General features: G+C 52.9%; 10 protein-coding genes across 10 annotated transcripts; 5 read left to right on the top strand and 5 right to left on the bottom strand.

The window, feature by feature from the left end:
• Positions 1 to 7: 7 nt before the first annotated feature.
• On the bottom strand, positions 8 to 1,451 carry ACET3X_002267 (uncharacterized protein; the record flags this gene model as incomplete). The annotated part of the gene is made up of 3 exons (XM_069448913.1): positions 8 to 590; positions 645 to 1,156; positions 1,215 to 1,451. 3 exons carry the CDS (start codon positions 1,449 to 1,451, stop codon positions 8 to 10), a joined length of 1,332 nt encoding a protein of 443 aa, XP_069308814.1.
• A 262-nt stretch (positions 1,452 to 1,713) lies between these two features.
• Positions 1,714 to 3,503, top strand: ACET3X_002266 (uncharacterized protein). The gene is made up of 5 exons (XM_069448902.1): positions 1,714 to 2,161; positions 2,212 to 2,338; positions 2,393 to 2,766; positions 2,816 to 3,026; positions 3,082 to 3,503. Exons 1-5 carry the CDS (start codon positions 1,774 to 1,776, stop codon positions 3,422 to 3,424), a joined length of 1,443 nt encoding a protein of 480 aa, XP_069308813.1. The 5' UTR covers positions 1,714 to 1,773; the 3' UTR covers positions 3,425 to 3,503.
• A 359-nt stretch (positions 3,504 to 3,862) lies between these two features.
• Positions 3,863 to 8,514, bottom strand: ACET3X_002265 (uncharacterized protein; the record flags this gene model as incomplete). The annotated part of the gene is made up of 10 exons (XM_069448891.1): positions 3,863 to 3,958; positions 4,031 to 4,120; positions 4,188 to 4,307; positions 4,371 to 4,695; positions 4,756 to 4,964; positions 5,051 to 5,413; positions 5,498 to 5,696; positions 6,323 to 8,304; positions 8,349 to 8,400; positions 8,447 to 8,514. The coding sequence occupies 10 exons, from the start codon at positions 8,512 to 8,514 to the stop codon at positions 3,863 to 3,865; spliced, it is 3,504 nt and encodes a 1,167-aa protein (XP_069308812.1).
• Positions 8,515 to 9,436: 922 nt separating this feature from the next.
• Positions 9,437 to 10,689, bottom strand: ACET3X_002264 (uncharacterized protein; the record flags this gene model as incomplete). The annotated part of the gene is made up of 3 exons (XM_069448880.1): positions 9,437 to 10,047; positions 10,100 to 10,538; positions 10,591 to 10,689. The coding sequence occupies 3 exons, from the start codon at positions 10,687 to 10,689 to the stop codon at positions 9,437 to 9,439; spliced, it is 1,149 nt and encodes a 382-aa protein (XP_069308811.1).
• A 1,983-nt stretch (positions 10,690 to 12,672) lies between these two features.
• ACET3X_002263 (uncharacterized protein) lies at positions 12,673 to 13,450 on the bottom strand (the record flags this gene model as incomplete). Its single annotated transcript, XM_069448869.1, has 3 exons — positions 12,673 to 12,683; positions 12,735 to 12,753; positions 12,896 to 13,450. The coding sequence occupies 3 exons, from the start codon at positions 13,448 to 13,450 to the stop codon at positions 12,673 to 12,675; spliced, it is 585 nt and encodes a 194-aa protein (XP_069308810.1).
• Positions 13,451 to 13,957: 507 nt separating this feature from the next.
• On the top strand, positions 13,958 to 14,689 carry ACET3X_002262 (uncharacterized protein; the record flags this gene model as incomplete). Its single annotated transcript, XM_069448858.1, has 1 exon — positions 13,958 to 14,689. The coding sequence occupies one exon, from the start codon at positions 13,958 to 13,960 to the stop codon at positions 14,687 to 14,689; it is 732 nt and encodes a 243-aa protein (XP_069308809.1).
• Positions 14,690 to 15,089: 400 nt separating this feature from the next.
• Positions 15,090 to 16,865, bottom strand: ACET3X_002261 (uncharacterized protein; the record flags this gene model as incomplete). The annotated part of the gene is made up of 4 exons (XM_069448847.1): positions 15,090 to 15,652; positions 15,708 to 15,991; positions 16,039 to 16,496; positions 16,551 to 16,865. The coding sequence occupies 4 exons, from the start codon at positions 16,863 to 16,865 to the stop codon at positions 15,090 to 15,092; spliced, it is 1,620 nt and encodes a 539-aa protein (XP_069308808.1).
• A 2,688-nt stretch (positions 16,866 to 19,553) lies between these two features.
• On the top strand, positions 19,554 to 21,743 carry ACET3X_002260 (uncharacterized protein; the record flags this gene model as incomplete). The annotated part of the gene is made up of 2 exons (XM_069448836.1): positions 19,554 to 19,873; positions 19,922 to 21,743. 2 exons carry the CDS (start codon positions 19,554 to 19,556, stop codon positions 21,741 to 21,743), a joined length of 2,142 nt encoding a protein of 713 aa, XP_069308807.1.
• Positions 21,744 to 22,838: 1,095 nt separating this feature from the next.
• Positions 22,839 to 24,753, top strand: ACET3X_002259 (uncharacterized protein). Its single transcript, XM_069448825.1, has one exon. The coding sequence runs from the start codon at positions 23,278 to 23,280 to the stop codon at positions 24,478 to 24,480; it is 1,203 nt and encodes a 400-aa protein (XP_069308806.1). The 5' UTR covers positions 22,839 to 23,277; the 3' UTR covers positions 24,481 to 24,753.
• A 549-nt stretch (positions 24,754 to 25,302) lies between these two features.
• ACET3X_002258 (uncharacterized protein) lies at positions 25,303 to 26,241 on the top strand (the record flags this gene model as incomplete). The annotated part of the gene is made up of 1 exon (XM_069448814.1): positions 25,303 to 26,241. The coding sequence occupies one exon, from the start codon at positions 25,303 to 25,305 to the stop codon at positions 26,239 to 26,241; it is 939 nt and encodes a 312-aa protein (XP_069308805.1).
• Between the last annotated feature and the right edge of the window lie 218 nt (positions 26,242 to 26,459).

The raw sequence follows: 26,459 nt of genomic DNA, 5'->3' as shown, positions 1-26,459 counted from the left end.
TGATGGTTTACTCCTTTGACAATGTGTATCGTGCCGGATGGTACGTCTCTGGTGTGAGATAAGACTTGATGTCTGGCTCCGACCCCTTCCCAATCTGATAGCTGATATAGCTGTGTAATCCCTTTCCATTCTCCAATCCGCGGTGCTCAGCCAGCGCTTCCAACATGTGCAGATACCGATCACACCAAGCTCCACGGCCTCTCGACTTCATCCATTCCACAAGCCGTGTCGCAATCTGCCGATCGTCGGGGCCATACCTCCTCGTCGGCAGGTAGAACTTGATGTCGACCTCGCTATTGTGCGGCGCGATGTCGAAGAAGTAAACGAAACACTCGACGAGATTCTCTTCATCCAGCCACGTCTTCGCAACGGGTGGGTGCGCGGGTACGTTAACGTCTTCTGGGTAGTCGTCGGGCAGCCCGAGCAGCGTCCAGATGAAAGATTTCAGGTCCTGGAGGCTGGACTCTGGAACATCCCGTGTACCGCCGAGGGTGACGATCTCGCGGAGAGAGGAGAAACTCGTGTGCGATGTCATGAAGTAGAGTTTCAGCCGCGACTTCTCGGGTTTCACATTGTCTACCGCGAGGACACTGTTCATCTACATCAGTTTACAGGTTTTCACTAGGCGTAAAAGCGAGACATACCACGGTTGCAAGAGCTTGCCCTCGGGATTGCTAGAGATGAACTCCATCAAGGTATCACGCCCCACGTTGTTCGGGTTGAGTTTCAGGATGGCTTTGTCCCACTCATCCATGGTAGTCGTGCTGCCGGCTTGCAGGATCTTATAGTCTCGCGGCAAAAAATAAGACTTGAGACCAAAGGACTTTGTCTGGCTGTACTCCACGGCGTGGAGGAAATGCGAGGCATTCTGATCCCCGCTCTCGATCTCTTCCAGGAGCGTAGTGATCCAGGAGAAGTCTACACCGGGCAGGACATGCTTGACAGCACGCATGTAATCTAGCGACAGCGCATGGTTTCGAGGATCAGTGGTTCTGCCCGAGCCAGGATTGAACGGCTCCCATGAGTATCGTATATCCGGCTTCCCTGCAGAGGTATTCCATTTCCAGGAGTATTCCAAAGGCGAACCGTCGTGTGCCATCAGGGAGTGCCATTTCGACTTTCCATCGCCCTCAGGAGCCGGTCCTAGTCGGGGACACTAGCCAAATCGTCAGGGATTATTCTGAGCAGGAAGTCGATTGACAAGGAAGACTCACGATCCAATTTAGGTGGAAAAGCAGCACTTCGTACTGTTTCTCCGTGGAGTATCCGGAGGCGTCAACCATACAAGCCACATGGTAGCCCGTATGATACCACCAAAATCTGGCATCACGATCCTGTAACGGGATGACTTTTTGCAAAGATAACCACACGTTTGTGGGGCTTTGAACTTGATGCTTTACGTAGTCCTCCTCTACGCGGCCGCTCGTCTGGTCGTTTGTGTTGCCGTTCATACTTGAAAATGAGTATAGAGACGGAATAAGAGAGGACAATAATGAGCACGGTACATGCCAGCATTGACCCAACCGACGCGGATCCTGTAGGTTGATGTGCTCCCGTTATTTCGGCATGTTCGCGACGTGGAGAATGCCACTCGGGTCCCTACATGGGACCCGACGAGTAAGCTCAGCCTGCAGCATCACCACTGATGACTCAGCGCAGGTCCGCATCTTCGCAGATTACAAGAAAGAAAAACAATGACAATCACATGAAAGGAAAAAAGTGTACCAACTGATCTCACCAACTCGTTTTCGTGATTGCGTTATCGGACTCGATATGGAACGTCTTCCTCACACTTCGAAGGACGCCGACGAGCTCCTGAGACTTTCCGCCTTGCTGCAAGAGGCCGCACTGACGATCAAGAATGAATGGGCCAAAGAGGACTTCTCGTCCCAAGACGACAGCAAAGACACAGCGCGCATCCTGCCCAGTCACAAGCTTTGGGACGCGGAGAGAACAGTCGAAGCAGTCACGGGATCTCTAATTGAACTCGTAGCAGAGCCTCATCAGCGTATCCAGCAAATCTTGGCAGAGTTCATGGAATCCCGCGCGCTATTCATCGCCGCCGAGCGCAAGATCCCTGACCTTCTCAACGAGGCGGGTCCTGATGGGTTGGATATTCAGTCGATAGCCGAGAAAACCGGTATTGAGCGAAGGAAGCTGGGTGAGTTGGAACGGGCAAGAGATCATGTCGTATGTGCTAAAGTCGTTCAGCTCGCATCTTGAGGACCTTATGTTCAATTCACATCTTCCGCGAGGTTGCAGAGAATCGGTTCGCCAACAACCGGATTTCTGAAGCTTTGGTTAATAATCCAGGCTTGAGAGCTTATGTGCAGCTATTGTAAGTAATTAGGAATCTCCGGTCTCGAAATCTGCTTTCTGACACCCTCTCAAGTGGACTGCATATCTACTCGTCGTCTGACCACTTCCCTCGTTACCTACTCGGTTCTAAAGGTCACTCATACAAAGTCGACGAGACAGCTTTTCACCGCGCCATGGGAACGAATAAGCCTCTTTGGGAGTGGATGTCTGAAAAGCTTCCGCCTAGTCAACTTGTCTCTGATGGCCCGGGCTATCCAGGTGTCCCCGATCTGTCCCTCTTCACTGGTTCCACAGACGCGCCAGGAGCGATCATGAATCGACCGGAGCTTGAAAATTTCGCGTTGGCCATGGTAGCCGGAGGAAAGACCTCTGGCGCTGCTCATGCGTTCGATTTTCCCTGGCTCGAGCTCGGGGAGGGCCTTGTGGTCGATGTTGGTGGAGGCGTTGGTACGTAAGCCCCAGGCTTGGCCCCAAAATTGGCTAATCTCCTGTATAGGAGGCTTCCCGCTTCAGCTGATGAACGTATACCCAAAGCTGAAGTTTGTCGTGCAAGATCGTCCCGAGAACGTCGAACGTGGCGAGCACGAGATTTACCCCAAGGAAGCACCTGATGCCGTCTCTAGCGGCCGCGTAAAGTTTCAAGCGCATGATTTCTTCGAGCCGAACCCAGTGAAGAACGCCGATGTCTACTGGCTGCGTGGTATCCTGTGGGTAGACCTTGAATTAGTGCTGGTGTGCCGTTCTCTGACTGACATCTTCTAGCCACGATTGGTCCGATGATTACTGTGTCGCAATCCTCAAAGCTATCAAGACCGCCATGGGCCCGAAGTCGCGCATTCTCATCTGCGATCCCGTCATGAACACGACCTTTGGCTGCGCCGAGATCCCTGCGGCTCCAAGCCCGCTACCGGCGAATTACGGGTACCACGTACGGTACTGCCACACTCGAGACCTTGCGCTCATGGCGACACTGAACGGAATCGAGCGGACGCCTACCGAGTTCAAAGCTTTGTTGGAGAGGGCGGGACTTCGGCTGCGAAAGTTTTGGGAGGTGAGAAGCATGGTGGGTATTACCGAAGCGGGGCTCGATGACGCAAGTGATTAGTAGGGGGTTGGTGTCACGGACTATCCTGTCTTAGGCTAGCTTGTATGTCTGCCCACCTGAAATGAACATTGAATGGAGCCGATATTTGAACATGACACCATCTTCTTGAGGCCATCTGAAATCTTCAAGGCGTATGTGTCAGTCGATCGAGGCCATGGGCTTCTTCGAAAGTCGTACCGCCTGCTTACATGTCACCTGCATACTGCTCATGCTACAACCTCAACAAAACTTTTGTCAACTCATCAACATATACCTAGGTACTGTGTTGATGCTCACGCATACCAAGATCATTGTCTATAGATAGACGTCATCTGTTCACATTCCGTAGCTAGTAAGATACACATGTCTCATGATGGTCCTTCCAACCCCAACATGTCCCGCATGCACAAACTCCTCTCCTTTTCTCCGACACTTCCGTTTCGCAAGCCTTTCCTCCTTCTACTTCCGTCGCGAAATCTTCACCTCAAACCCCGACGGCTGCGCAAACCAATGGTTTTCGATCTTCCACTCCTCGTCCGGCCGCACCAGCTCAAGCTACACCTTCATCAGCCTCTCGCTCAAAAATATGCACTGAACGCACTAGGGAACAAAAGCAACACAGCTTACATCGTATTTTTGCAGCAACGAGGGCACCAGCTTGAAAATCTGAAAGTACGACAGGTTCTTCCCCAGGCAAGATCGATGGCCCGCGCCAAACTGGTAGGTGCACCGTTAGTCACATACGGCACGTTAGGGGGTGGCCAAACAAGGGGTGGAAACGTACCGTAAGCAATGAGCCATACATTGCCCGCTTTTGCTCCTCGCCCACGAGCCACCGTTCCGGTCGCCACATGTCTGCGTCTTCACCGTACAACCACTTTTGACGATGAACCGTCCACGGGCTCTATCAACACCACTTCGTTAGTATCGTCCGGATTTCTCTACGAAATCCATCGAAAGCACATACCATCGATATTCTTGTTCCCGGCGGAATCACGAACCCGTCAATGTGCAGCCCTTCCTTCCCCACTATGCGTTCGATCGGGAAGCAAATGGGCGGATGCAGCCGCGATGCTTCATGAATGCAAGCCTCCAGATATGGCAACGTCTGCGACTCCTTCCATGAGACGAACTCGGAGATACGGCCTGTCTTTGCAGCATCATCGATCTCGGCGCGCAGAGTCGCAAAGGTAGTCGGATTCTTGAGGAGATGGTAGAAGAGGGCGCTTTCGAGGATGCTGGTTGTGTCGACCCCGGCTTGGATATTTGAGTTGGTCCAGGTGGGGACGGCGCTATCTCCATGTCAGTGGTGCACGTATGTCGCTAGGATGGGACTTTTTGGAGATGCCTACCTAGCAGGTAAAGTACTGTCCTTGTCCTTCTCCCTGATGAAGCAGGACAGAAAGTCGCGCTGATTGATGTCCTCCCTCTGCGCGGGTGTCAGGCTCATACGCTCATGAATCCGCGCAAAAGAAAACTCCGCCACGAGATTCTTTTTCGACCCCGCGGGCAGCAGGGGGTTATCCTTCCACAAGTAATCCAACCACGGCATCTGGGTATTCTGCGACCCTCCATCAGCTTATGCACAACACAGCGTCATCATCATGGCCAATAATTTGCATGGGGCACGGAAAATCCTGCACTCACCGGTGCCGCGGCCTTGAAATACTTCCAGTTCGCGTCAATCACACCCTCGATATCCCTTCCTTCGTCCAGAAACCCGAGGCGTCGGGAGAACGTCACCTCGCCAATGACATCGAATGTGAAGAATTGGAGCCAGTCATACATATCGAACGGGGTGTCGCAGTCTGTGAAGCGCTCATCCAAGCGCGTGAAAAAGTGCCGCAGCGTGGACGTGATTAGCGGCTCGAACGAGACTAGGTTGCCGATGCCGTAGAGGTTCGCGACAGGCCGCCGCATCTGGCGGTGCACATCCTCGTCGAGCGTCGCGAACACGTCGGGGATAGCACCGCCTTTCATACGCGGCATGAGCGCGTTGTAGAACTCTGACTAGGCGACTTCATCAGCGAGGATCTTGTGATGTCGGATGGGTATTTCAGCTTAGCTGAAAGACAAAGATGATGAGTACTCTACCTTCTTCGGCCGCGACTTGAAGCCAAAGATGCTGTCAATGGCGCGCGGCTGCGAGACCAACACAGCATTTGGTCCCACGCGGACCACAGAACCATAGTCTCGGTGCAAACGGAGATGTATTTCATGTATGCGACCAGATTTTGCCCATGAGCGGCGGACCAGGTTCGTAAGGGCTGCTGTTTTCGGCCCGGGGATTTGCCTGAGGAATGTGTACGATTGGAACGATTTGACCAGTGCGAATAAGATGGTCGCAACGACCACAGTGTATAGGATTCTCAAAATCATCTCGCTCAAAGCACCTTCCACGTAGTTAACGATTGAGACAACTGCGAAACTTTGTTACTAGCACGCGTACCCGTGAACGGTTGTGACGGCGCTCATTATGGCAGATAGCGTTCGCTACCCTGGTATCAACACTCGGGTTCGCGTGTTCGGTGCATTTACAAGCAACTCGGGTCCCGGTGCATTACCTCACGCTAGCCGTTGCAGGCAACGGCAGACGTGACCTTGACTGGCTCTTTGATACTTGGGGAAAAATAATGGGGGTATCAGCCACTACGACAATGATTGTGATTTTACGTGCAAAACGCTCATGTTCACGAAAGTTACCGTGGGTGTCGCAGAATCGTTGAATGCCCGTCATCCACCCCTTGATCCAGTAGATGCACCTGACAAACAGAGAAGGCACGTTGTTCGCAAATCGTGGTATGATCATACCTTCGTATTGGGCTAATAGTATTCAGGTAATACTATGCGTGCTAGATGCTACTTTACTGCGTAATGACATTATCCATAGACAGCTCTTCATCCAACCCAACATAGTACCTGATCCAGTTGAAGATGTAGTTGTGCCACAACAGACTATTCTGCCTATTGGTAACCCAGTGACCCTCATCAGGGAAATGCAAAAAGCGCGATGGCACACCCAAGCTCTGCAAAATGTTGAACGTCTGCAGTCCCTCGGCTTGCACCACACGGTAATCGAGGTCATTATGAATGATGAACTGCGGCGTGCTAGCGTTGGCAAAGTGAGCAAGAGGATCCCAGAGCTCGTAATTCTCGCGGTCATTCCAGATAGTTCCGTTGTTGTCGCGCTGAATGAACCAGAGCTCTTCGGTAGCGTAGGAACCAACTTGGTTGATCTTTCCGTCGTGGCAGACGAGGGCTTTGAATTCGCGGCCTAGGTCGTGGCCTTGAATCCAATTTGTCATGTAGCAACCAAAGGAGGCACCGGCAGCGATGGCACGGTCGGTGTCGACGTAATCGACGTTGTCGCGAAGGTGCTCGAAGACCTTGACGAGATCAGTATAGGGAGTTCCACCCCAGTTGGCTTGGATCTTGTCGGTGAAAGCTTGGCTGTAAGATGGCGAACCAGTGAACTGGGTTGCAGTAACGACGAAGCCCTGGTCTGCCCAGAGTCTCAAGTTCCATCGCGTGCTCCAGTTATCTCCTTGAGTAGACTGCGGGCCGCCGTGGATGATGAATGCGAGAGGGTATTTCTTGCTCGGGTCGAAGTCAGTGGGGTAGAACACAAAAGTCTGGATATCGTCGCCATCATCGTTGGTAACCCAGAAGTTCGACACGGAGTCTGATGTGAGACCCTCCAGCTCTGGATCGACTTCGTTGGCGGAGAAAAGAACGTGCTTGTCTTGGCCGGGGTATTGCTTGTAGAACATACGGCTAGTCCATGAAGCGGCGGCGGATACGAAGGCACTGCCATCAGGGAGAATGGCGAAGTCGGAGAGAACAGTGTCGGGGCCAGTGAAGTTGACTGGTGTGAAGTCGGCTGGCGCATCCTGAGGAACAAGCCAGAGGCGGACAGAAGCGTGCAGCTCCGAGGTGACCCAAAGATCAACATCATCCGGACCCCATTGTAGACCAGTGGGACTGGAATCCCAGTCCTCAGCAACTGAGCGAACTTCACTGTTCATGCCATTAATCTCTGCAACGTAGAGCTTGTACTTGTCGGACTCGTAATCGATGCCATCTTGTTGGGTGTAGGCAAGTTTGCTGCCGTCGTGCGACCAAACAGGGGCGCCGGATGCACCCTGTGCTGTCTCGGGAGCTGTGGTGCCAGGACCATTGACTGGAACGGCGACCTCAGATCCGTCGAACGGAACAACATAGATATAGCTAGCGGTGTAGTTTGCCTTGGGAAGATCAGGAGACTTGGTGCGGAAAGCAACCATGCTGCCGTCGGGAGACAAGTCATAGTCTCCAGGGTCGCTCGAAGAGCCCTGAACTGGGCTCTCGGGGCGAGTGACGGTGTAGTTCATACCAGAAAGCAGGTTCTTAAGCTCGCCTCCATAGCTATAGGTTCCGTTTCCACCGTTGAGGACTCCACTAAAGACAGCGACGCGTTCGGCGGTGATGTAATAATTCCAATGCCTCACAAAATTGCTGTCGTACAGCTGACCGGAGCTCTTTGGGGCAGTCACGAGCTCAGGGTTGTACGCGGTTCCGTTGCTTTCGTAGGCAAGGCAGTTTCCGACAAAGTTGATTCCTGAGTCGGTCTTCACAGCCTTCAGTCCGGAGAGAGGAGCATGCAACGACGCCACTAAGGTTGGCTCAAAAGAGTCACCGCTGAGATCGGCTGTGTACAGAGTAACTCCTCCAGGAATCTCCTCGTTGGTAGCGTTGAGGTAGAGGATGCTGTCCTCCGTGTCGCCGACCCATACCACTTCCGATGCGTCGCTTCCAAAGGGTGCTTTTGTGATGTTGCCAGACTCGGTGTCAATGAAGTACCAAGAAGTGCTGGATTTCTCGGATGTCCAGTTGAACTTGGTCTCCGAGAACAAGGCACGGTCCTAGACCGTTAGCGTTGCCCTGTTACGCTGGCGTCAATACTCACTCCCTTCGGGCTGAGACTACCGGTACTTCTGCGAGGTGCAGCAAGCATACCCCTAACCACGGTTAGATTTTGTTGTGATAATGTTTGGCAAGACATACTCAACAGTAATGGCCTTGGCCGATCCCAGAAAGAGACCGGCAGCCAGAAGCGCCGTCTTCATCGCCATCTTCTCTTGTATCGTTCGAGACGGTGTGAAGAGGTCGGAAGTGCAGAAAGAACTTCTGAAGAACCATGTTCGTCTAAGATGCTGTTATATGCAGCCCGGGTTCTCGGGCGGCGTCACAACATGCGGAGCGGAGCATCACAATCACCGCCAAGACCTTGCACGTACGCACCTGCCTTATTAGCTGTGTGCCAAGGAAGCTTTCCACGGCTTAACCGACTTTTGTCGAGCCGGCATCTGGGCAGACGTTGGACTTGTGCATTCTGGACAATGGTATCTCAGATAGGAGCGGGGTTCTTCGTGATACGCATGTCGCGATTGCACGACCTGCCGGATGGAGCTTGATATGTGTCCGGCCTTATGAGCATCTCGGTGGCAGGAACGCGACGGATTGCCAAGGCGCAGGGAAACGTCATCCTGGTAGAAAGGTACCAGTCGCGTCATCAGCAAAAAAGAAACTGACTCATATCTGCAGACCTAGCCGCAACTTGGACTGATGGTTTGGTCTCAAAGGCAGAACGACATTTGTGCTCCGAGCGGCACAGAAACAGGAGAAGAGATGGACGCGTCAGATTCGCGATTCAAAGGAGACTAGCGCGTCATCGATACTGACACGTGATGAACAACAAAGCCTCCCAACCTCCCGAGCTCATCCCTCACGACGCCACAGTGCTAGCATCCTCTGCAGAGTGATATCGGAACCTTAAGCCGCAAAACACCGCGACATTCATACAGCACCCTTTGCGACACGATCTGGGATCTCATCAACTTCCATCACGTGCTTAGCTGTGCTCTGCTAGTTGCAGCGATTGTTCGATATAATTTCATGCGTTCATTAATGACTGACATATCACAAGCTTTCCCGCTCTTGTATTGTCTCCCATAATACATGTAGCCATTGCCGTTCCAAAGACTATCGACAGGCCTACTTCCATGTGGTAGCGACAGTGACTGCGCTGGAGCACTCCCTCGGCACGGTATACACACGATTAGCACCCGATTCGTACGTCACGGCACCGTTGCTTTCGACCTTGATGAACTTGTACTCGAAGCTGGTGCCAGCCGGTAAGTTGATCGTCGTGGACCACAGCGGGTTCGCATTGGTGTACTGGCTCGCAGAGAGCGCAGGCGCAGAGGCGGTGTTCCAGCTACCAAGTTGGGCGATTGATCCAGCAATCTTGACTGTCTGGCCCACGACTGTTGTGGTCCTGGACTCAAATGTCACAGCTACGGTGGCAACGGGTGTCGCGCAGCCGCTGGGTACCGCCGTGGAAGTTGGCCTCGTCGTGGTTGTTGGGGTGGGTGGAGTGGAGCCGCCTGAGCCGCTGCCAGTGATCTTGATGTCCGCACAAGTCAAGTAGATCTGTGGAGTCTGGAATGAGTTCCACTTGAATGACAGCAGCGTGTGGTTGCTCGTGTAGTTGGGGATCTTGATCTTTGAGCTAACGGTGTATCCGCCGGCGATGCTAGAATAGCACGAGTTGAGAGGTGCGTTGTCGACGCTCCTGCACTTGCGACCGTCATTGAAACCGCCGCCTAGTCGATGTCAGCCACATGTCCTCGTTTCAAAAATTGACGACACACTTACAGGTGAACCAGTCGTTCCTCCAGCAAGCTTGGCCCTGTTGACAGTCCGAGTTGAAACCGCACGTCTGGCCAGGAACATCCGTACACTTCAGCTCACCAGCTTTGAAGCAGTCTTCCGCTGCCTGCTTCTCCGCCTCGGTGGGGAGGTATCCAGGGGTCAAAAGCTTATCGACGATGGCTTGGTTCTGGCATATGCGGTAGCTGAACATGCCGCCATGGTCACCATTGGCATCGAGGCACCATTGTACATCTACCACATCACCGCCCTTGTAGGTAATGATGGGTTGTTGACCCCAGCGAGGACCGGGCTGGTTGTAGTCTACAGATACGCGAGCGTTGTATCCGCAAGGGCCCGAGCGGCCCACCTTGGCGGCGTTCAGGTCTGGCCATGCTGTGACGGGTTCGAGAATGGTACATTCCGGGCAAGTGTCTGCACCAGACTAGAAGGTGTTAGTGATTGAGTACAGACTTGTCCGCTTTCAGCACACTCACTTGCGCATTCAAGCCGGTTCGGCTCATGGGAGAGGAGAGATAGCCATGGGCATTGGCCGTTGCCACAAGGGCGAGAAGAGATGTGATCTTGGAGAACATATTGGGCAGATTGCCGCCTTGACGGATCTATTGGAACGAAAGAAGCTGTGATGGAGCACCACCTGAGCGAGTGAATGACCTGACGAGAACCACAAAGTCGCACTTTCTTGGTGGTTATATACAACATCGTCCTTCACTGTCCCATGATCAGCGGCTTCCAGATCTTCTTCGACCACGGCGATCTTCTGTCCCCGGTTCTGAGTAGTCTGTCACACTATCCATGGGTGTAAGAACTCTACAACTTCTATTGGGTCGAAGTCGGCGTGTAGGTATTCCAGACACCCGGCTGACCACGTCAATTTCGCCGGAGAAGAAATGGTAATGCATCCTCGCTTACTTCCACGAGTTTCGGGAACCGCATTGCATTAGCACCTCCGGCTCATGCCCATATGCCGTACCCCAGATTCGTGGAATATTCGTCTGCGACGTGTACCGGCCCTCCTAACGCTCAAAGTACCGGAGCGCGTCCGTCTTCTTCGCCAGCCGTGATCGAGGAATGTACCACGCTTCGGCCACTTGCCGCATCCATCATAGTCGTCGCAATGACCATCTGCGCGATTGGCTCGCTGTCGGAATGGTCTCAAACGTACTAGCCCATCTAGGTAGCTACGATGACCTAGCGTTATAAAGTGATCATGGGGACTTGAGAATGCTGCCCGGCCCGCACCTTCACATCGAAAAGCACGTTGCTGCACCCCACAAGTCAGGGATTCCACTCCTGGGTAATCAACTATCTGTAAGATCGAATGCATATGCGTTTCACTAGCATCGAGATTATCATATGGCAATGCAATACTTGAAGTCATCTAGTATATCGGCAGCTACTATTGCTTGTGCGTCTACTCCAGTTTCGTACGTAAGTTTAGACAAAACCATCGCCGGATAACGTCCCAAGTTGCGCGTCTTTGTGGTGCAGTTTGGCCTTTCTATTCACTTCATCTATAACCATTTACGTACCTCGCACTCCGAGTTGACCGCTCTCGATTGCTCCGTTTTCATATCATAAAATGCATCCAACTCATTCTCCACAGTCTCGTCCAGCATCTCATCATCCGGCATATGTAGCGTAGCCCAATAAACGTCATCCATATACCCGCTAAAATTCATCGCAAGATTGAACAAAAACCTACCGGACGTCCATGTGTCTCGCATGTGAAGGGATGTTGACGCCGCAGGTCCACCAACCTTGAGCCTTGACGCAGAATGACGATGTCGATTTCATGTCGTAGAGAAGAATAACACCGCGACTTTCATGACTGGAGATCTGTCCACTTGGGACCAAATACCTGGTGGCGTACTATGGAGATCATGTACCTGGGTAGTGCCTTGTGTATATTACACAAAACATGTAGAAAAACACAGAGAAGGTTCACTGCAATATCGAGCAAAACTCATTGTGACGGCTCACTCAAATGACCATTGTATGCCGCCAGAATACCTTGTTATTGTGTGCACCTAGGCATTGACGGTTCAGAGCTCAAGCATCTGTCCTACTATCAATGCATCGGTCCAGAAGGGTCCGAGAGAAGCAGAAGCTGCTTCTCCCGTACTGTGCCCAGAAAATCAAAGAGATTCTGACAGATGATGAAAGCCTTGCTGTCCATGAAGACATCCAAACATAGGCAAGGGTCGCCCCGTGGATAGGAAGACAGTTTTATTCATCATCCATATCATCGTGCGTGATAGAGCATTGAATCTCGTTATAAGACGAAAGGGTGGACAGTAGATGTACAAGTCGGCTCGATGGCTCAGACTAATCGAGAGGCTGATGCTTGAAGATTGTGCTATCTCCTCATGCTTGCGTAAGGCGTTCCACAACTTCCATACTGTATCATGTCGCAGCAAACCGCACGTTGTACAGACAGTAGTATGAAGAACAGAGAGCTCGTCGCAGGATGACATAGAATATGAAGCAGGGCTATGCTTTCCAGGACCTGGCAAGCGACTGTAAGACTGGAGGTGGATATGATAGGCTGCATAACCTTATGAGGTCACTATGCAAATGTCAGCGATGCCGTGATTGCACATCCCAAGAAGTGGCTTACAGTGTATAGAAAAGCATTCCTGATGCTTATTGCCGCAAGGAGACAGTATCCATATTGCATCCTTCCAATTCTCTTCACGTAACGGAGTCGCAGACCGTGGGAAATGAGTTTGACCAACTGTCCGCATCCGCTCAACCCTCAAACTCCGATCTTCCACCCACATCTGTCTCATTCTCAACACCATACGCGTCTTCAAAGCTCGCCAGCGTAACGCCCCACATGTTTCCGCCTTTTCGAACGTCCCTGTCGAGATCAAACTCATCCTCGCCGTCCCAGGTGCCATCGCCAGCCCACCGGAAAGCTAGCACCGCGCCATCTCTCAGGCCCGCGCCCTTGGGACATTGCTTGGTCTTCGTTATGTCACCTTTCGCCCCAGCACTTGAACTGGCCCCTGCGTTTGGTTTGGTGGCTTTGCCCTTGCCCTTGCCTTCCACCTGCTCCTCGTCGCTGGCCATGTATGCTCGTTCCCATTCGCCCAGTGCGAAGCCCTCGGATGCGTCGTTGATGTTTGCTGGGCGACCGAATTGGATGTCCGACGCAGACGAGGGTAGTGGTATCGATTCGCCGGCGGAGTTCTTGAGACCGGTTTCTTGTAGAGCGTCGTATAGGTAGGTTTTGATCGTGTCAAAGGTGTTCAATGGATCGACGTGGATAAGAACGGTAGTTCTGTGAGCCTTGAGGCGAAGCGTCCATGTCTGTGGTGAAGGCGTCGCCATCGTGACGTGTTGTGATGGTATACTCTAATTGAGAGTGTCACTTGCGAGGGTGGCAATGAACCACAGTGATGAGGAGCAGCTTAATGTGTGTTGTACGCGTTTGTTCAGGATTTTCGAGTACTCCCGGATGCAAGTGAAGTGTTTGAAGAGTCTAGACGCGTTATTGTCAAAGCCATGGAGGGGTTCGCGGGCGGGAAAGCGCGACCCGGACCCTTGCATGGAAATCTTGGCGTGGTGATCTCACAAGCCTCCGCGACTTTTGCACACTCAGCACTCCCTTCGCTCTATACAACAAAGGTTTTTTTAGTACTGGATTTCGAACCGTACATTATTCGGCCCTCGTAGAAATCATAATACCATTACTAGCGTGCCTTCCTCTCTCGGCGATCTCAACCCTCGAGTATCTCCACTCCGCACCACCTCCGCACCCATCGCAAACCTCACTAGACACCCATTCCAATAGTTACGAGCCCACCTCCCCGCCCAACGCAGGGCACCAAACTCACAATGGCAACAACCTCGCTCCAACAATCCCCATTGCAACCCCCAGAAACACTCGCAACACCGCCCCCACGACCATCGCAACCCCTCTCCTACGCTCCCCGCCTAGGCATGCCCTTCGACCGGCGCCTCCTCCTCACAACCTCGCTCTCCTTCCTCTCTGGATTCACTCTCGGTTCCCTCAACGCCGGCCACATGGCGTCGCTGCGCTTCCGCGCCGAAAACGCGCACCGCCTGCCCATTTCAAATCCCGGCTGGTACCTGTACCACAAGTCGAAGAACTACTACAAATGGCGCTATGGCATTGTCGAAGGTTTAAAGAAGGGAACGTATATTGCAGCGTGGTCGACGGTGTTCTTCATCGTGGAAGAGAGTCTGGATGTTTTCCGGGGGACGTGGCGCGCGGGGCGCACAATGGAGGAGATGGAGGGTGTGGATGAGCTGGATATGCGGAGGATTGATCGCGGGGTCGATGGGTGTAGGGATTTTGTGTCGAGTGGGTTGGCGGGTATGGTTACGGGGGGGTTGTGGAGTGCGTGGCATCAGTTTCCTGTGAGCACGGCGGCGAGGACGATACGGATGGGATTGCTTGTTGGGCTTGGATTTGGACTGGGTCAAGACGGGTTGATATGGGCGAAGAAGAATTGGGGTGTTAAAGAAGGGGAGAGCTGGATATACAAGGGTGCGAGGAATAAGATGATCGAGGAGGATGTCAAGAACAGTTTGGAGAAGGAATGAAGACGCTCGTGGGTCCAGAACAGATGTAATTGAAGCAAGGCTTCCAGAGGAGACATGATGCGTGGTCCGTGATCAACGGCCTGCGTGCAGAAGAAGCGCAGAGCCCACACAGGGCAGTCGTTATTGTGGTAGAGCACGCCGCTGCACGGTGGAGACGAACACATCTGGAGGCGACAGAATTTCGCGCAGACTTGGTGAAGGAAGCTCAGTCAACGAATGACGAGTGAGGTTGCCGTGAAAGACGGGATACCAACCATGGAGTAAATACAAACGAAATCATCTCTCAAAAGACTTTTAGTCTTGTTTTGGATATCATTTCCACAAGACTCGTCTGCTATCGTGACAGTCGTGCGCATCGTCTAGTTTTCTTCCCTTCATCACTCCTAACCCGTCTCATCATCTACTCCTTGTCAAAGCGCACAGCCGGCTGCTCCCGAATCCAGCTCAAATCAACCTTGTGACCCAACAACTCCCTGATATTGCTGACCCCATACTTCATCATAGTCGGTCTCTCCAAACTCAAACCAAATCCATACACCCTCATATCCTTTGGCAGGCCCATCGGCTCCAACATCTCCGGCCTGAACATACCACTGTTTCCAATCTCAATCCACTTGTTGAGGCCAACGTGGAAGCCAAAGATCTCCATGCTGGGCTCGGTGTACGGGTTGAAAGCGGGCTTGAAGCGCAGGTTCGTGAGACCCATGTTGGCGAAGAAGTCTTCTAGGAAGCGCATCAGGCCGCCGAGGGTGAGACCAAAGTCGGCGATGACGCCTTCGATCTGGTGGAACTCGGCGAGATGGGTTGCATCGACAGTTTCGTTGCGGAAGACGCGGTCGATGGAGAAGTAGCGCGCGGGACGTGGGTCTTCGGCGAGGCGGTGGAGCGCCCATGTTGAGACGGCAGTCGTGTGTGTGCGCAGGACGAGGCGGAGGGATTCGTCTTCGTCCCATGGGTAGCGGTCTGCGTGTGGGGTTAGCATGGAATCATTTCATATATGGGCTTAGTGTTAGCGTACATCCTATCGAGCCAAAAGCGCCGTCCTGGTGAACTTTTCTGACGTCTTCCCAGTACTTTTCAAAGTCTCGAGGCTTCTTTTCCTTCTTCTCGCTCTCCGGTGTGGAGAAGAGTCGTTTTGATCCTGCCTCCATGCGGTCCATCGTGGCTTCGTTGGCAGGATCTAACCGCGGCTTGTCGGCCTTTGGTGGATATGAGACGAAGAAGGTGTCTTGCATGTCGCGGGCGGGATGTTGTTGTGGTACGAAGAGGGCATCGAAGTTCCAGAAACCAGTGTCGACGAAGCTACAAATGTTAGTCGTACGCGTATATAATGTTCAGCCGATACGTACTGTCCTGTCGGCATCTCGACGAAACCTTGTGAGAAGAAAATATTCCTGAACTCTTGCCTGACCTTGTTCAAAGGATGTAATGCGCCAGAGTCCTGGTTTGCGCCGAGCGCAGCGAAGTTGTACGGCTTGAAGTTTGCAGTCTTCCATGCATCGTTGGCGAGAAGCTCGACGGTCAAGTCGGTGTGTTCTACCGGTATCTCCTTTGCGTACTTGGGGCCCTTTGTGATTGTGTATGTGATGACTTTCGTAACAGTGACAAGCTTCTTCTTCTTCAGCTGCGCAAGCATCTTGGCGTCGTCGAGAGATTGGGTATCTTTGATGCCCTGGAGCAGTTCGCGGTTGAGGTCCTTGGGCTCCTCGGTCTGGAGAAGGACGATGTCGCTACCATCCTTCTTGATCCACTTGTTCTTAAAACCGTTGCCCTGTCCTACGCTCGCAGCTTCTTTCCCGAAGACGTTCTGTATTTTTTGTTAGTCGCGCATCAATATGACGCTTGAAGACGGTATACTCACAGGAAGATCCGCGATTGGGACCCTCTCCTTCTCCTTGACATATTTCCAGACCTTGTATTCGTGGCTGCCTTCTGCTACTATGCCTTCCGACTCTGGTGTGAGAACGACCTTTTCCGAATCCAATGACTTGTATGCGACCATCGAACGACTTGCTAGCCTGTCCAGCGCAGCCTTGATTTCAGCCTGCGATATTGCGGGGAAGTCTTCATTGCTCTGGAGGGGCTCTTTTGTGTCTAAGAGGTCGAGGATTTCTTGTGTGAGGTTTTGGCCTTTTGTTTCGAGCGGCACAGGCACGGGGCCTCTGGTTCCAGGCATATTTGCGATTCCAGTTCAACGTTGTCCGGTATAATGCTCCAGAACGTGGGGTCGTTGCGATGAGTCGAAAGTGGCAGGAACGTCGGAGATTTGAAGGGCCGTCCGCCTTCGGAGCTTAATTCATTTTGATTGGTCCACCACCGGCGCAGCCTTGCAGTGCATTCACAGCAGTTACCTGCATACCCCGATCACTGGGACAAAAGCAACAAATTTCCGTGTGTAGGACTTATACGTTCTTTTTCGCACACACGTCATCCGAAGCAAAGAAAAACAAAAAAACATACTCGGTGACAGCGAGCCACTCACGACTTCCAAACTGGGAAACACACCCTCTAGATGAGACACGTCGCAGTACCCAAGGACAAGCAGACACGCAATAATGAGAGATGAGATCTTGCGCCTTCCCATTTGCTTTTGAACCCGCACATCACATATCCTAGTCAATGCACGAAGACAGAATCTGGGTAGAGGATCACCCTCAGGAAGATCCCAGCATTCGGCAACCCTAATGAAATTGACTCTGACCCTATGAGCTTGTTTCGTCCGCCCTGAGATGCATCTGTGAGAAACTCGAAGCTTGCCCTATACATTGTTATTTCGACACGACGTGCTTAGGTCTCGGACAGTGAGAAAATCTGCTCGCATCTTTTCTCGATCTGCAGAATGGCGCAAGATAGTCCTGACATGAATCGCGATCCAGATGCATCGCCAGCATGGAAGGGTGTTTCACCTCCGATTGCTCTCACCAGGCGTTAGCGCAGAGGTGCGATAGCTTTCTGCGCGTTATCGCCAGCCGACAGGCGCTGTACCATTATAGCACAACGCTGCGACTCACCACAGTCCCCACTAGTTCCCATCAAAGGTCGTTCCAGCAGAGAACGTACACGCGTAAAAGCCACGCAATTCCCAAGTCGCATAGGCACATGCACCGCACAAGCCAAAGGTGTGGAGTTTTCTCTCTCGGGGTGTAGGCATGGCACGCTTCGAGAAGCTTCACGTTTGTTGTCGACCTCGGCGCCTAATCCTCGCCCTACACGTGCTCACTTTTGATGCCCAGACTTGAGGTCAATATTGTTGAAGTATTGAACTCTGCCTATTTCATTGTTCGCCCGGAGAGGCGCCGAACCAGCAAGCCATCTGCTTGCGGGAGATCGCGTTTCGAGTCGAGGTCGATGCGGGGCGGTTAGTACCGAAACGTGCTCTTGTGTTGATGCATCGCAATGTCTGGTATACAAGCGGGATTGATAGCTGCGGTCACAAGAATGGCGTCCAGAGACGAGACTCTCGAAGCAGTGCCCCCTGCCTTGGGTTGTTGTGGCGACAAAGAGGGTTGGCATTGCGCGTGGGTGCCCGCTTTGTTGCTCCTGGAGACGACGACGGGTCGCGACTGCTGACAGTCGGATGGGACCAAATATGACGAGGATCACAACTCTCAGACGAGATCCACGGGGTTGAACGTCATCGTGTGGGATCCCATGTGCTCCTGTGGAGTCTTGCCCATGTTCTGCAGCAGCAGAGTATTGGAACTGCGGGGCCTGTCAGAGGGGCGGAAATGGCTCACCACCACTGACTGCAGGCAATCACCAGGGTACATGTAATTTGACAGCTTCAGCTTGTGATGAGGCAATGCAACAGTATTATATCATCAGCTCACGCCTCAGGTGTCCATGCAGCAGCTCTCGTTGCATTGCTGAGCCCACTTCGCCATGGCTCGCTGATGTCTTATTTTTAGCCTAGACTCTTCCGCCCACGCCGTTCGAAGAGGACGCGTACGCTGGTGTCGGATGCAAGGCTAGGGGCGCTGGGTAGGCCAATCACGGACAACGCCACCTTGTCTCTGCGAACGCCCAGGGGTTGAGCAACGGTGAAATCCTTCAGCACACAATTTCATCACTTGTCCGGCTTCGTCTGTCGCGGCAGGGCAAGGGAGACGCATAGACGCAAATATTGGACGTCGGTCGCAGGACCCGCCATCGACGTCAAGACTTACAAAACGGCGGAGAAGAAAAAAATAGAAGCTTCGCTCGACGTTGTTGAGGCGGGAGGGCAGGCCGTTGATAGTGCGCTCTGCCATGGCTCATGCAGGGCCCGATGGAGTGAATTTTGATAGCTGGGCGTCATTTGATTTGGTGGCGGGCGGCACTCGACGATAACGCAACACAGGCTTTCACGCCGTCTTGGTAGCGAACTCAGCAAAGGCGCGGAGGGAGCGGATCGGCCGTGATGAGCAGCAGCTGGAGAGCTTTGCATGTCTTGGAGTGGACCGGTGGCATTGCCTAGCCATGCCTTTCCGCCGTGGTGCTCCAGGAATCGTGGTTGACCCTTGCAAGCTAGCGCTGCAGTAGACGGCAGGTGCGAGGCAGCGCTAGGCTGTCTGGGGCGAGCAACGAGGGAAAAAGGGTCGGTCGCTCCTTCTCAGCCCACGCCCTCTTCCCCAACGCTCCACGCCATCGCCATCGCCATCGTCCTGCCTCCGTCTCCAGGACAGTCACTCGTTTTGCTCTCCGCTGTCGTCTCCAGTGTCGTGCCCCCTCTTGTCACCCGACACCACTCGCGCGGCCGAGTACACGCATTGCAACAAGTGCTTCCCGCCTTGCCGAGCGACCTCCTTTGCGCAGCAGCCTCGCCGCAGATGCGATAGGCAACACACTCACGCTGCACCGCACATCCGCACATCCGATCACGACAATGGCCTCGCGATTCAACCCTGGCAAGCTGTTCATCCGAACGCGCTTCAACTACGAAAAGGTACCCGGCCAGGACAGCCAGGCTTCATCACCGCTGCCGCTCTTCAGCAGCAAGTCATGGGGCAAGAAGTACAACCAGCCCGCCTGGGCCAACCGCCTCCAGCGCCCACGCCTGTCGTTCGCGCGTCTCATCACTCTCGCCGTCACGATAGTGCTGCTGGCCTCGATGCTGGGCACGGGCATCTACAGGCGTCATAGGTGGAACCACCAGCAGCACCCAGGCGACGAGCGCAAACAGTACCACTGGGAGCACTACCCACGGTAAGCATACTCACTTGCCACTGCAGGCATCGAATACTAATTTGCCAGGTTAAACGGCTTCTTCAATGGCGTTCGCACGCTCGTCCCGTATGGTGACTGGGTGTCAGAGCAGGACTATGTCAAGTACTCGCAAAGCCCCAACCCCGAGGACAACATCAAGCCAAAGTGGCCGCACATGTCCAAGGAGGACAAGGAGCCGCCGCTCGAGATGCAGCCGTTCGACCCGTACAAATTCGACTCGCCCGAGTACCTCAAGGAGCACGACGAGGTAAAGCAGTGCTATCTCGATGAGGACGAGACTGTCGACCTCCCCGACATCTACGCCTACCCCGGCATTCCCCAGAACATGACTGCACCTTTCTTCGGTTCCTACGAGGAGCTTGGCTTTGACGATAAGAAGTGTTTCGACCGCTTCGGTCGCCTTGGTCCCTATGGCTACTCGTACTCTCGCGATGAGGGCGGCCTTGACATGGACGGCAAGTCCGAGAAGGCTGGCGCTGACAAGCTCTGGAGCTACGAAAAAAAGGTCGACTACCGCAAGGTCAACTGGGCGTCTGCCATGAAGCGATGTCGCGAAAAGAACGCCCACCGCTTCAAGAAGAACACCACCGACGAGTCTGCACCCGCAAAGAAGAAGGTGCCCCGTCACGCCTACGTCCTTCGCACCTGGACCGGATACAAGTACAGCGACTACCAGATTCTTACTCTGCGCGCCATGATCAACGAGCTCTCCCTCAAATCTGGAGGCGAGTACGATGTTCACTTCCTTCTCCACGTCAAAGACGATAGCCTTCCCATCTGGTCTTCTGAGGAGATTTACCAAAAGGTCATCGAAGACAACTTGCCCAAGGAGTTCTGGGGCATGGCAACTCTTTGGTCCGAGCAGCAGATGCGCATGTACTACCCAGAGCCATTCCCCAACAACGTCTACAACCACGCCAAGGCCCCCGTTCACTCTGTGTACCGCAGCGCTCATTTCGCGATGCAATGGTTCGCGCAAGCTCGTCCCGAGTACGACTTCTACTGGAACTGGGAGATGGATCTCCGTCTCAGCGGCCACTACTACGAGTTTCACAACAAGATTGGCGAGTGGGCCAAGAAGCAGCCCCGCAAGGGTCTGTGGGAGCGATCATCCCGCTACTACATTCCCGAGCTTCACGGCTCCTGGAAGAATTTTACCGAAATGGTTGAGGAGGAGCTGTACAACAGTGATGAGAAGCCTGTTTGGGGCCCGCCCAAGTTCGAGAACACCGGCATGCTTCCCAGCCCTCCCGAGACCGAGCCCCCGCATTCGTACTCCCAGGACAACTATGAGTGGGGTGTTGGCGAAGACGCCGACATCATCACGTTCAACCCAATCTTCGATCCGGCCAAGACCAACTGGGTGTTCCGTGACGATGTTACAGGCTACGACCTCGAGCTTCCAGAGCCTCCGCGACGATGCGCGATTATTACCGTCTCGCGCCTGTCAAAACGCCTACTGGATCTCATGCACCGCGAAACATACCTGATGAAGCACCACATGTTCCCCGAAATGTGGCCACCAACGGTCGCATTCCACCACGGCCTCAAGGCCGTCTATGCTGCACACCCCGTGTACCTTGACCACAACTGGCCGCTCGAGGCTCTTGACGGCACTTTCAACAAGCCCCCGAAGCCAACTGACAGCGTTTTCGGCTGGGGTGAACACAACCAGCTTGGCACGAGTTTCTACTACAACGCCGGTTTCTCGTCCGAGTGGTGGCGGAGATGGCTCGGCTCTCGCGAGAACGATAAGGGCGGCCCAGTCGAAGAAGAGAACGGCACCGGCCGGTTGTGCATGCGCAACACTCTCTTCCATCCTGTCAAGTACGAGAAGGGATCTGAGTAATTTTCCAAGCTTCGCAAATATACCCCTTTAATTGCTGGCTTTCTGTGTTTGCCGGTGTCGCAGACGTGGTTGTTGATAGATTCTCCTTCTGTCACTTTCTGGTTTTCGCATATTCAGCGCTCACTTTACAACTGTGGCGTTTTCAACATCGGGCGGCGTACAGCGGCGTTTTTCTTCATGAATGGACATGCAATTCTTGTTTTTCGATTTCGTCTCTCCGGCACTATCTACTCGAGCACCGGATTGTCTTATTTTTCTCGGTGTATACTTCACACAAACAAAAGCGGTGGAAAGTGTAATTAGCCGTTCACAACGGCGTCCGTTCTCCCAATTGGGCGTGTTTGGATCTGAGCGGTGGACCTTTATTGAATCGATGGCCAGCTGGTGGGACATGAGGCCGCCTCTTGCCCTCCCAGCTGTGATCAGTACGTTTGGAGGAGCTCACCATGTTGATATGTGTAGATGATGGGAAACTTGTACTTGGGTTCTTTTTTCCTAATGGTACAAACCAACCCAATGCTGGTCAGATTGTGTGGTTGTAGAATCATGAAATGCAATTCAATTAATTACAACGTAATGCACTGGTGTTTGAGAAGTGACGCTACGGGTTCCAAACTGTTTCACTTCGATTGGGTTCATGCCTTGAGCATGTTGATCGACGCCAATGACATCAGAATGATTTTGGAAGCCTATTACCTGCATGCTGTTCTTGAGATTGTACATTAGCGTTACCATGATCCAACCATGGATATTTCATCTGCTCTGGACCCGAGTCACTTGGCGGACCGAAGCGCACTTTCGCCAGCGAATAGCGCACCGGATCGTTCCTGCACATCATCGAGTGGCATAGTGGGGAATCGTGGAGAGTCGACTGAATGTTTGGTCGGCCATGTACCTCAGAACATGATCCCTACTTCGCATCGCCGGTGGTTCCGATGATTTTAGCTGTGTCATGCTACCGTAAACCATATCTAGCGCGACGCGTGTTTACTGTACGGCATCGCACGTGCGGGCCTAGGGGACGCGCCGCCTAGCCTGCCAAACTTCACTGCCGCGCGCGTGGCTGGCCCGCAGTTAGACCCCTTTCAGTCAAACGTCAATACGAAACGTACACAGCAAACCTCACGAGTATCCGCAAACAACAAACTGGACACTCTACATGCTTCAGTAAACTTCACATCCACGGCAGACCGCTAGCCTATCAGTCTCGGAGAATCCAAGCGGGCTAGAAGCAAGAGACGGGTGACATGGGCCCTTGGCGTGTGCTTGATCTTCCTTGGCTCTGCACGTCGCCCCATCCTGGATTCCGCTGAATCGCCCGCCATGTCGATACACGATAACGAGTCGTTGCGGCTCTTCTTTTATCCCCTCTTGTTGACAAACGTCGTTTGGGTTTCCCGCGGTCATATTGTTATGCTTCGTTGCGTCTACGTACCTCTTTCTCCACTATAACGGCCTTTATAACCTGGGATCATCGAGCGCGATAACGAGGCGGTGGAACAATGCGCTTCATACCGACACGGCCCCGGTCACGATGAGACTTCCTATAGAACTTGCGCTTTTGATTGCGCCCCTCCTCCAGCTCATCACTGCGCTTCCTGTCGAACGCAGAAGCACACCCTTCCGCTCTTTCCGCGGCCTCACGCCCCTTGTCAACTCCTTTTCCAACGGGCATACGTACGCGCACGCGCCGACCAAATACTTTTACGAATCTACCTTCAACAGCCATTATGATGGTCGATTTGCTTCCTCCGAGGTCCCCTTTCAAGAACGAATATGGCATCTCAGGCTCATGTTGAAAGCGTATACGGACACAATGGAGAGGATTGGGGTACAAACGTGGATCATGCACGGGGTGCTGCTAGGCTGGTGGTGGGGTGGAGGGCTGATGCCATGGGACAAGGATTTGGATTTCATTGTAGAAGAGGAAGGCGCTGCAGAATTGGGGACATGGTGGAACATGACTGTCCATCATTTCAACGCTCGGGATCTAGGGCTTGAGGTTGCATCAGACGACAGAGGGAGTCAAGCCAAGCAAGGGAATGGACTGCTAGATTTGAAGCAGCATGATGAAGACGAAGCCACCCGCTCAAAACGTCTCGCATGGGAAGAAGACATCAAAAAAACCGGCAAGAAATACCTGATTGAGGTAAACCCAAACTACACCAATAAATCCACAACAGATGTCTACAACCTCATCGACATCCGCTGGATCGACGTCTCCACCGGTCTCTACATCGACATCACAACCATCCACGTCGGGAAAAAAGTTCAGCTCTTCGATTCACCCTACTCCAGCACCCACCCTTCAGCCCACGAAGCCGACCCCGACGCCTTCGACACCGAAATCCAACTCTACGTCAAAGACACACACGCCTACCTCTCCACACAGATCTTTCCCCTCAGACAATCTACGTTCGAAGGCGTCAAGGTCAAAGTACCGTATGCGTATGAAGAAGTGCTGATGGAGGAATATGGGTCAGATGCCCTGACTGAGGATTGGTATAACGGGTACCAGTTTGATAAGAAGAGTAAGCAGTGGAACAAGCAGCGGGAGCCGAGTGAGGAACAAAAGGAGTATTTCAAGAAGAAGAATGGGAAGGAGGTTGGGAGGTTGAGTAGTACGGGGAGGATTGGGCATGGGTGGAGAGGACAAGGTGCGCTCGAGGGGGCTTTGAAGGAGGAGGGGGCGCAGGTGGGTGTTGAAGATGTGCAGACGGGGAGGTGGACGGAGTAGGTCAACTTTTGTATATAAGACAAAGGACGTGGCATTTTATCTCATCCACAATATATCTCATGGCCTCGCTGACGTGCTCAAGTTCAAATGTACGAACCTAGACAATGACTCCCTTGGCCTCCAGCACTACCCTCGCATGTCACGGTAGATTTTAGAACCTATATGCAAAATTCGGCCAAACATCCTCAGTAGTTCTCTCAAGCCGACCATCCCGCTCATCATACTCCCACTCTTGAATCCCGACACACAGCGTACACCACAGCAAATCCTGTGCGATATGTAGACAGGAACATGCAAACAGCACGGAAATCTTAGCATTTACCGGTAGAGGAGTTAAGCCTCGCCAAAGTTTCGGAGCCGAACTCAGCTCGGTCTCCGGGAACGCCGTCGACACCTCGGACACATTGTTACCAACAGCGACAACTGGCGCAGGCGGCCTTGCAGTAGGAACCAGCAAGATCTTTTACGTGATTGGAGCGATTGACGATCGAAATGACGCTGTGGAACCAGCCTTTAGTGGCATGAAGAGCCCAATGGCCATGATTCTTTTGAGATGCTGAAAAGCCTAAAGCCGTAAATTCCGGTGTGTATACCCGTGGGCTTTCATGATGATTGCAGGTGTGTGGCTTGATGGAATAAGCTAGAGTAGAAAGAAGGATCGCGTACGCTGATAGGAGAGAGTATAAAAGTATATCCTGGGTTTGAAGTTCAAGTCTATCCGTTGCCGGCTTCATCATCTCGAACAATCCGAACCATCTCCTCGACTCTGTCAACCATCAATCAAAATTTTAAACGCCAAACACCATAACCAACACCCTCACAATGTCCAAATCCACCATTGCAGTTTTCGGCGCCTCTGGAAACCAAGGCAATTCAGTCGCCCGCACCATCCTAACCACACCCTCCCTCTCCGCCACATACAACGTCCGCGCCCTATCCCGCTCCACCTCATCCCCCACCATGCAGGATCTCGAGTCGCTAGGCGCAGAGCTCGTCCAAGCCGACATGGACGACCCGTCCACCCTCCCTACCGCCCTCTCCGGCTGCACCTTCATCTTCCTCGTAACAACAACGCAATACACCGGCTCCACGCGCGCCGTCGAAACCCGCCAGGCCAAAGCCGTATGCGAAGAAGCCATCAAACAAGGCGTGAAATACATAATTTTCAGCTCCATGTCGCACCCGTTCAAGATCAGTAACGGGAAGTTGAAACACGTCGAGCATTTCGATGTCAAAGCCGAGATCGAGACTTATATCCGCAGTCTACCCGTCAAAAGCGCCTTTTTCGCTCCAGCATCGTTTATGCAGAATCTGCAGGAGAGGATGAAACCGCGTCCGAGTCCCGCTGGCGATGGTACTTTTGTGCTGGGTGACATGTTGCCTGGAGATACGCCTGTGCCGTACATTGATATTACAGATACTGGGAAGTGGATTGCTCCTATTCTTGCTGAGCCCGAGAGGTACGCGGGCAAGTTTTTTGCTGCGGCCGAGGGCCTGTATACGCCGGATGAGATTGCGAGTGTTGTGAGTAAGGTGACGGGTAAGACGGTGAGGCATGTTCAGCTTCCTGATGAGGTTGTCAAGGGCTTTTTTCCAGAGGGGTTTAGGGAGCAGTTGTATGAGATGTGGGTGTTGAATAGGGAGTATGGATACTATGGGGAGGGGCAGAAGGAGGCTGTGCAATGGGCCAAGGAACAGGCAGCGGGAGAGGTTACGGGGTTGGAGGCATTTTTGAGGAAGGTTGAATTCAAGTTGGAGTGAGGGCGAGTGGGGATGAAGATAGCCACGCGACTAGGCGGTTATATGACTTCCCGACATATATTGCAGAGGCGCTTCAGAGTGGTCACCTGAAGTGATACAAGGATGGCACAAGTGAACCTTGGTTTCTGTTGGTTGTTTATTGTTACATGCTTCTGATACCTCTGTCTCGCTAAGATCTGTTACAGGTATTAATCTCTACTGTACAATTCAATCGCGAA

Source organism: Alternaria dauci, chromosome 2 (genome assembly GCF_042100115.1).
Source record: "Alternaria dauci strain A2016 chromosome 2, whole genome shotgun sequence".
Lineage (NCBI taxonomy): Eukaryota > Fungi > Ascomycota > Dothideomycetes > Pleosporales > Pleosporaceae > Alternaria > Alternaria dauci.
The sequence above is the reverse complement of the archived record's forward strand: the minus strand, read 5'-3'. Positions and strand labels throughout refer to the sequence as shown.

What these genes read in the sequence shown, in the direction of transcription:
- ACET3X_002266 (XM_069448902.1), top strand. Translation starts at nt 1,774, where the DNA reads ATGGAACGTCTTCCTCACACTTCGAAGGACGCCGACGAGCTCCTGAGA. An exon ending in CGATGTTGGTGGAGGCGTTG is followed by an intron (nt 2,767 to 2,815) that starts GTACGTAAGCCC and finishes TCTCCTGTATAG; the next exon opens with GAGGCTTCCCGCTTCAGCTG. An exon ending in TACTGGCTGCGTGGTATCCT is followed by an intron (nt 3,027 to 3,081) that starts GTGGGTAGACCT and finishes GACATCTTCTAG; the next exon opens with CCACGATTGGTCCGATGATT.
- ACET3X_002259 (XM_069448825.1), top strand. Translation starts at nt 23,278, where the DNA reads ATGAGACTTCCTATAGAACTTGCGCTTTTGATTGCGCCCCTCCTCCAG.